This window comes from Alligator sinensis, unplaced genomic scaffold (genome assembly GCF_000455745.1).
Source record: "Alligator sinensis unplaced genomic scaffold, ASM45574v1 scaffold814_1, whole genome shotgun sequence".
In the NCBI taxonomy this organism is placed as follows: Eukaryota; Metazoa; Chordata; order Crocodylia; family Alligatoridae; genus Alligator; species Alligator sinensis.
Window position 1 is genome coordinate 324,172 of NW_005842352.1, and position 9,789 is coordinate 333,960.

The following is a 9,789-nucleotide window of genomic DNA, read 5'->3' on the forward strand; positions in this document are numbered from 1 at the left end:
TTGTTGCCTGTCGGTTTCCTTGACCAACCCTTTGTTCTTGTCTTAAGAAATAGGGCAAATACAAGACCCTGGCCTGTCTCCTCAATGCCATGCAAGTGTAAACTGGAATTTCAGGTGTCACTGAACTCTGACTGCTCTGTCTCTTTTGCCTCTGAGAACTGAGCAGAGCAGAGGAGACAGGAACCTGCCTCAAGCGGTCAGCTTGTCTCTCTTGTATAGGAGTCCTTGAGTTGTGTAAAGCCAACATAACTAGCTTTGTGATCTGTCCTTGGTCCCATTCATGTAAGTGTCTGTCTGTGGTTGGAGGGAATGTGGCCAGGGTGAATTGTGCTTGGGCGATCCTGGCCCTTGGGGCTACATAGTTGCTGAGTCAGATGGAAGCACCCGTGGAATAATATTAAGTTATTCCAATATTCCTGATTAGGGTTCTGATTCCCAATTTGAGATTTATTTTTATTATTAAGATTATTGATTTACATGAAGGTGCATTCAGTTTTCCTATCTCTTAAAAAAGTAACTTTATCCCATCTCTTACTTCTCTCAGGAGTTAAACTGTTATCAGTTTTGGATTTCTAAATACAGTTTCCCCTTTCAGTTTTGAAAATACAGGGATGCCTTTTCAGTGCTCTATCCAGCAAATTAGATGCACGGCCCATTGCCTTATTGCCTTTATTTTTGAACATGCAGCCATCTTGTTAGTATATTCCCATCTGTTCTCTCAGGCTAAGCAGAGACGGGCTTGGTTACTACTTGGACCTCCAAGGAACACCAACAGTATGTGCTGTAGGAAGTGGTAGGGATGGTTTGGTATGCGACACTCTTACCTCTTAGTCACAACAGAAGAAATGTCCCACTACGGTTGACAGGCATTGTGCCATTTGGATGAGATTTAAAAAAAAAGGAGTTCTTGACCACCCCTGGTCACTAAAGATCAAATTATACTTTACATAACAATAAGTGATGGGAATCTTGGTGGACAAGTTTCCATTTGAGTGATTACAATCTAAATTCTTCTTACAACTTCAATATAATAATCTTCACTTCCCAACCCAAAGCCCAGTTTTACAAAGTGCTTAGCACTGAGCTCAACAGTTTGCAGGATGAGATTTTCTAAACACTACATAGTTTTATTTAGCTGTGTTAAATAACTGCTGTATTCTACCCCAAAGGTGACCTCATTTTAGTGGTGAGTGGTATCTTTTATGTATATATGTCAACATTGCAAAGCTACAATTGAAACATCTGCTATTTTTCTAGTTTATTATTTTTTTTGATACTTAAAAAAATTCAAGAAAGAAAGCAAAGAAAATTGAGTTCATAATGTATATAAGAAAATGTTGGCTCCCTTTGCTTCAGCATTAATTTTAGGTGCTTTTATAAAAAAATAAAACATCTAGGAGAAATGTTGCTGACCCTAAGCTCTACTTCTTGCATGATTCATTGTGGATTATTAAATGATTGCTCTTGCGGGCATTGCAAATGGGGGCTTTCATTTCCTGCCAGTTGATTGCATCTTCCCTCTAGAGAGCCATGCCTCTAGGCTGCAGATTGCCTTTTCCCCACCCCATCTTACAGATCCAAGATAACAAAATGCATCATTAATTATTAAAATAATGTTATTCATTACATCACCATCCTTACTGTAACACAAAATTATCAAGTGGCTCTTTTGCATTGGCAAAGTCACTACATATTTTATTTTTGCTATTTGAGTTCACATTCTAGATTTAGTGGCAAAAATTATTATTTGTTATTCGTGACTTAATCTGAAGCAGTTTAAACTGTGGGCTGCAGTTTGCTCTGGATGACATCAGCATGAAACAAGAATAAATCCACTTGATTTCAATGGAGTCAACCAGAACGTACCTTGTGGTATAACTGAGATCAGAGTTCACCCCTTTGAATATCATATTTTGTTGCTCCTTAAAAATATTCCAACAATTGCCAATTGGGCAAAACTCTGATCTACCTGCTGCAGCATTTTGGAGGGCTATTTTGAATTCTGCTCTTGAAATCTATTGACATTGATATAGATGGGTGAGCTAACTAACTCCCATTACAGTGGAGCAGGCCTAAGACTAGTTCTTTGGCTGGTGAATTTTTTCCCTTGAGCAGGAAAGCAAGACCCTTTAGACAGGAACCTCTGGGTTTTCTTAACTACCAGGATGAGCATCATTGCTTCACTGTCAGAAACCCTGAGCCTTAATTGTAGCCAACATCCAAATGCTTCAGAAAAAGACAAAGAAATCCCAAGATGTCCGTAGCTTCCCTGGTCTGAACCAGGAACCTGCAAAAGCCTTGAAGCATGGCATTACCAGATACCTTACATACTACAGAGAATTACCTCTATAATCCATGGGGCTTTTAAATACACAGTTCCACATATCTTATACACTGATTATAGAGCCAGAACATATCATACCATTCTTTCCAGAAACGTGTCTAATTCGGTCTTAAAGTAATTCAGGTTCCTTCCAACTTTGCTTGGAAAACCATTCCAAAACTTCACTCCTCTGATAGTTAAAAGTCTTTTAATTTCCAAAGTAAATTTATCCATAGCAGGTTTGCAGCTATTTGATCTTGCACCAGTTTTGTTCTTCTCTTTTCTTTCCTTAATGTGTGCCCCATGAATGTGCTTGTAAATGTTGATCATGTCTTCTCAGTCTCTGGCTTTTTTATTGATTTTTTTTTTTTATTCTACTAATTATAGAAATGAAACTTCAACCCAGGAAGAATATACAAGAATTGTATGAGGTTGAAGTTATTACTGCTTTAGAAAGCAAATAGTATACAACAGCTCCTATGAATTGTTACCTCTACTATAAATATTGTGGCAGAAGGCGGGAGATAGATATACCTTGTAAATCAGTGGTTCTCAACCTCTTTTAGAGTCAGGGCATGTCTCCACCACTTTTTAAATGTGGGGGTAGCCTGGGCTGAGAACCACTGTTGGTGCTGCCTTGGTTTACCTTAGTGCTTCTCAACCTGGTGATGGTACCTCCACGTAAAACTGCCCTGTGTGCCTGCTGCACAGCCAGCCTGGGAAAGCCTGTGGCATATACACATGCTCCTCCTATATTAGAGCTCTCTTATAACCCAAAAGTAGACAGCTGAATCCTTTCCTACTCTGGCCTCTCCCGGTCCTGCCATCTCCTCCAGGAAACAGAGGTGCATTGGTAAAACTGTCCCATGTGCCTCTGTTTCCAAGAGGAGCGTGGGGGGAGGTGGACCAGGATGGGCTATAGTCTGAGCCAGATCTGCCTGCTTTAGGCTTATAAGAAAGCCCTAAAGCAGCAGGACTAAAGCACCAGGAATGTGCAGATGCCAGAGCCCTGCACACAAGGCAGTTTTACCTTGTCACTGCAGCATTGCAGCATCCTTAAGGGTGGAGAAGAGTAGTTGAGAACCACTGTTATAGACTAACTGAATCAGAGATTCATAAGCTTCCGTGAGCAAGAAGTGTTTTACAAAAGTTTATGCATGTCTGATTCAGTTATTTTATAATGTGCATCTCTACCCTGCCTTCTTCCTGACTTCAGAATAACAGGGCTAACTACCTCTCTCTGCTTATCAATGTAATGATTATAGATGTAAATTTACATTCAGCAATATTCATTAATATTCAAAAAATCTAGCTAGAGACTCTGGTTCATTAGCTGGTGAATTTTTATACTCTGCAGAAGTCAAGAAATGCCAGTACCTATCATCCTTTTACCTCTTTTCCAGTAATCTAACCTTTTGAAACAGCTTCTCCATCACCAGGATGTCCTATATTTTAACATACCACAGTTTCAATTGGCGGGGGTTGGGGGGAAGGCATGCGAGTCCTTTGACATGTGAGCAACACATAATCTAGCAGCTAAACACAAGAATATTAGCTTTTAATTCTGATCAAAGTAACCATCTTTTCCCGGGGCACTCAAGAGAAAATCAATAGATCCAGAGGGATATTACTGCCCACCACAATAGTTATTATTCTAGTCACTTTCCGCAGAATATTTGTACCTCTGCTTCATCTCTGTTTTGTTAAACTAAAGGGAGCAAAGCTCCCTTAATCTTCTTTCATAAGGAAAGTCTCTTTCCTTATCCATTTTAGTGATCCTTCTTTAAAACTGTAAAGCTGGTGAGATTGCCCGAGTATATCTTTCTATGTTCAGTTACAGTATTATGTTAATAATTTTCATTATCCTGCTCATTTAAAAAAATCTTTGGCTTTCTTTTAGGACACAACAGACTATGTTGCATATGTAGCTAAAGATCCTGTTAATCAGAGAGGTATGGAAAACAATTTCCAGATTAAATTCTATATTTTTGTATCATAATTTTACCTGTACTAAGAAATCACAGTTTAATATGTATTATGATTTTGGACACAGTGATGTCTTGTTTATTTCAGTGTTGTATAATTCCACAGTAGGGCAGTTGGTGTAGTGATAACACCTAAATTGCAGCCTTAACCACCCTGTTTTTTATGCAACAATATGAGAATCCTTAGGCATGATTTGACTTCTGTTAAATCTCAGACCCTATCCAGGAGAAGACACCCACATCTAAGCACTTCCCAAGTCCCCAGCTAGACTGATAGCTCCAGTTACAGTTTCAAGGATAAGAAAAAATTCTGATGAATGCATCTTGCAATATATAATATTTCTAAGACACAACAATGGAATTCAGGATATGGACACGTGTATGTGAAGCTGTTTTGAAAGGGCAGCAGCTGTTACATACTTACTAATTGTTACAGGTGGATTATAAACCAGGAATGACAATAAACCATGAATGATAATAATGTAGCAGAATTGTTCCAACTTTAATCATCCAGTGTTAAAACTGAAACAGATTTGCTATGTTTGTATCACTCCCCTCTTCTCCACATGTAACAATTAGAAAGTAACAGTTGCTGCTCTTTTGAAACATTCTCCTGTTGAAACAGTTCCAAACGGGCGTGTGTGTGTGTGTGTGTGTGTGTCCATACCCTCAGCAGAATTCCCTTTCGTTCCATCAGCCTGTTTAAATGTCAGTTTCCTCAGCTCCAGAGACCATGGTTGTAACCTCTCCGAATTCTTTATTTAAGAAACACCACACACAGTGGGTGTATTGACACATGTATTTATGCGGCTTAAATTTACTGTTCAGTAAGTTACTGCACAGTAAGCAAGAATAAGCCAGTGTCTACACATGTAGGCATTAAAATGCATTAACTCTGTGTGTGGACTGACTTGGGACTAAAGTTAGTCCCAAGTCAGTCTATACACACAATGTTACTGTAAGATGTCTACATGTGAATAACTGCACAGTAACTGATCGGATGTAAATTTGATACCTGCATGATGATCAAACTTATGCTCGAGTTGGCATAAGTCACCATATTTACTGTGTAGTACAGGTGTGCACATGTAGCCATGCACCCGTACTGTGCAGTAATTTCGGTTATTGTGTAGTAAATTGACACTTGTAGACACGCCCAGTAAATATCAAGTCACATAAGGTAAATTTGGGAACATCCCTATTTTAATGGTACAACAAGCTAAACACTAACTCAAACATGCACCAATAGCTCACAGCTTTACAGTAGCAGAAAGTGATACAAGACATGATGTTTGTTTTTTCTGCAAATCAGGCAGCATTTCAGTTGCTTCTTAGTCCTTTAGCAGACAGAATGTGAGACTTTGGTGTGTGAGATCATGGTCCCCTTTGGCAGCTGGCATCCCACTGATAAAACCCCTGTACCTAGTGACAAGGATCTGTGATTATAGCAGTGCAGAAAGTTCTGTGTCTTATCACTGTTTATTGCCCTGAAGTTGATGTGATCAGCCCACAGACTCGCTCACTGCTGAGATGTCTTGTATAACTAAAGAATTGGTATGATTTCTGGTAAAGACTAGTTAATATCTTTGATATCCCTGCAGCCATCCTTTTGCAGAGAGACCATTTATAAAAGATTTGTTGGGGATGGTTCAGACAGGGATGTTCCAGCCTTGAGTAGTGCATTGGCCTAGATGACTTTCTGAAATCCCTTTTAGCCCTATTTATCCATCATTCTGTATTTTGATAGATGATATAACTAAGTAATTTCAAATTTGTATTAACTGATGGTTTTGGTAGCATTCAGTATTAACCTAGAAATTCTGTAACTTTAGCATTGCCTGCCAATTAATTTATATGTTACCCATGTTTTTATTGCACTGGTCAAATTATCCTACCATTTGGAAAAGTAGTCTCTAGATTGAGACTTGCCTGAGGGTGTTAGCAGATGGTGTAATCAAGTTTCTACAGTTCTTGGTATAGAGTGTATCATACTAAACTAGCCAGAATGATCTAAAAGTGCCACCTAATGGCTAATCTGTGAAAGAGTAGCTGGTTGCTTAGTCTGATATTTTAACAGATTTTTTTAAAGAGTCCAAGGTCAAACTTTAAGTGCATGGCACTGCTAAACGGGGCCTGTTTGCATAAGATTTTAGATCCTATTTATGGACCTCCCGCCTGAGATCCAGATTCTCCAAAGGATGGGCTGAGATCTTTAGTAAATCTGATCACTTATTTTGGTGCTTAAATGGAAACTGAGCTATTTTGATCAGCTCACTCTTTATACACAGAGGAAAAGAGAGAAGAGAACAGGTAGAAAAAGATGAAGCAGAAAATATTAAGACAGTTTGAGATTTATCTTTAAAAAATAAATATTATATTGCATTTAGAATGCATCCAAGGTGGTTTCTTACCATCTAAAATCTACATCGATACAGGGTCATCAGGTTACTTCAATATATTCTCCCATGTTTCATCTCCAGATATGTAGATATAAAGCATATTCTTGCAGTATTTTAGTATATAAACACCTTCCTTTGTTTTTAAAAAACATTGTTACTTGCCCTTGTAGCCTGTCACATATTGGAATGTCCCAATGGAATGGCACAGGATGTGATAAACACCATAGGACAGGCTTTTGAGCTCCGGTTCAAGCAATACTTGAAGAACCCTTCTAGTTTGGTTACTTCCAATGAAAGGTCAGTATCGTGTTTTCTAATAATTCAAGTCTGCCTTTTCTACTGTTTGTAATGTTTGGGATAATTCTGTGGTATGTGCACTGATCTCTAAATAAGATGCACTGTGCGTGCCATTTTTTGGCAGCCACATGCTGACTTTATTTTAAAAAGCTATGGACCAACCTCTACTTATTCTAGTGCAGGGGTGTCAAACTTACCTTGCACCACAGGCTGGATCTGGACCGCGTGGCTCCTTGCAGGCTGGATTCAGCCCAGGGCATGTAGTAGTGGCAGCTCTGACTTTGACCCAGAACATGCAGCGCTGGCAGCTCCTGCTGTGTGCCCTGTGCTACAGCAGAAGCTGCTGCTGCTGCAACTACATGCCCCTTGCTACAGTGGCATCTCTAGCTCTGGCACAGGGCACATGGTGGTGGAGGCTTCAGCATGAGGTGGCAGTGGGGCTGGTGGCTGAGGAGATGGACCTATGGCAGTGGAGATGGTTGAAGTAACTGAAGGTAACTGGGGCTGTGTCAGCCCTTGCTCACCCTGCTGTTGCCAATCACCATGTCCAGCGGGGCTCAAGGGCACCAGATTCTGTGGCAGGCCTCTCCCCTTAGGTGCACCACCCCACAACTTCCAGTGGCCTGCCAGTAGCCCAGCAAGGCAAATGGAATGATTCCACCAGCCAGATCTGGCCCAGGGGCCGTACATTTGACAACCCTGTTCTAGTGCATTTCCCATTGATTTCCTATTGTGTATGCCATATACTTGCATCCTTAAAATTCCCTTAGATTATGCATGTTAATTGAGTGAATGTTATCAAATGAGGGCAAAAGAAGCAAAATGAGCAATTTCTGCTGTATAGATTTGTTTGTATGCACTGAGCCATGTCCTCAGCCATGCCAAGTTTATGTTTGGTACAGGTGTGGAAAGCAGATAGGGGGAAGAAAAGCAATTGTTCGTCTTCACTGATCCTGCCTGACAGGGGCCCAAAATTCCAAGATCAGCCTCACATATTGCAATAAATACACCTGAAACACATCTGCCACTCCAAATGCTGATGTGCAGAGCATGTACACAGAGATCTGCAGCTGTTGCTTTGAAACTACAACAATCCCTGCCTCTCTGGGTCTGTAACCTTGCCCCATCCAAGCTGTTCAAAATGCAGCTGTGAAGATGATCTTCTTGACTCCTTGCTCTGAGTATATTGCCCCACATGGACATCCTTCCATTGACTCCCTCTCCATCACTGCATCAAGCACAACATTCTTCTCCATGGTTCAGCCCCTGCTTACTCCTATCTTTACTGCCTTAATACAAGGTTCATCCGTATCTTTGCTCTGCCAGCCTCCATCACCCACACAGCTCTTCACAAATGAGGAAAACTAATAGTTTAAATCCATGAAACCAAGTAACTTTTTTTCCTTCATGTCCTTCTTCAAAGTTTACCTCTGCAAGATGGTGGGCATTAGGCAGGTGGTGAGTGGTGGTGACTGTTACTGAATGGTGGAGAATTGCCTGCATGCTAGTATTTTTCTTAACTTGCCTCCCTTGTTCCCAACCCAGCCCACCAAGGACAGGGATTGTCTTTGCATACCTACTACACTTAGCACAAAACAACCCTAACCTTGTCACGGCCTTTAAGCATCTTAACAATATACATATTAAATAACCATCTCAGCACTTTAATTACATTTTTGTTTCCTGTATAAAGTGTTTTTCACCCTCCAAATTTTAATACCAACCAGGAAATAATAACTATAGAGAGGCCCGTTCCTGTGAAATTGTGCTACATTAAAGGTAAATCACAGAAATTAGAAGTGGGAAAGCCTTATTAAATTAGCTAGCCAGGCTCAGAGAAGAGTCCCCAGACAGGAGACTTGGATATTGCTGTGTGAATGAGTCACCCGTTGTGAAGCACATAATCAAATCCTTGAGCTGTGTATCACGTAATCAAGTACTTGAACTTTATCTCTTTCCTGCTTGTGGCCTTTTATCTAATTATATTCTTGTTAAATAGAGAAGTGAGATTTGAGATGAGGTTATATTTCAGGAGTGGAGACAGTACAGGAGACACCTTCTGCTCTGGCCAAGTACCAGTGGAATATTTCAACTGCTGTAATTTTATTGTAGATCAAGACATTCGGGAGCATATTGTGCACTGTCAGTGGTACTGAGGACATTTCTACACTGCCTCCATTCTGATCATGGCTGAGAGGCATACTTTGCCCCTGGCTCCCTCTCCACACACCAAAGCCCAGAAGTGAGGCAATGCAGCCAGTTAGAGTGGTACTGAGCACATGCCAATATACATACCCAAGACAGAGAGCTTATGAGCAGCTTTGGGTACATACTCAGCACCTCTCTACAGTGCTTCCTTCACTCCAGTTCTGGGACCTAGGATGTAGGGAGTTGGAACAGGTAGGCAGGATGTTCTTCTTAGCAATGATCTGGGCTCACCACAGAGGCAGTGTAGACAAGCCCCTAGTGTTTGTTCAAGCTGAAAAAGAACAGATACTGTGATTTGATTATAATAAACTGAATTCCACTGTGGAAAACTGCATTTTTGTAGCTATATTTAATTTCCTAAAGCAATTCCAGGCCTGTCTAACTGCCGCCCAAATGCCGCGCGATGTTCCTTTTAAGTCCCACACGCTACTCTCTCCTCTGGATTTATAAAGACAAGATAAGAAGCAAAAAGAAATGAGCTCAGATTCTACACTGTGGATGCATGAAATCATGGTGCTGATGTTCTCCTCTTAGTGTAACACATTTCTGGTGTCAAGGAGAGGTCTCTACATTCCTG

The 9,789-nt window shown here is 40.5% G+C and overlaps 1 protein-coding gene across 4 annotated transcripts in view; it reads left to right on the forward strand.

Annotated features, from left to right (window-relative positions):
- The window catches only part of SHC4 (SHC adaptor protein 4), a 66,796-nt gene that overhangs the window by 47,189 nt on the left and 9,818 nt on the right, over positions 1-9,789 (forward strand). For all 4 annotated transcript variants that reach the window (XM_025210496.1, XM_006029035.3, XM_025210497.1 and 1 more), the window contains 2 exons: positions 4,224-4,275; positions 6,878-7,004. In XM_025210496.1, coding sequence (XP_025066281.1) covers positions 4,224-4,275; positions 6,878-7,004 — 179 coding nt within the window. The remainder of the gene's footprint in view (positions 1-4,223; positions 4,276-6,877; positions 7,005-9,789) is intronic.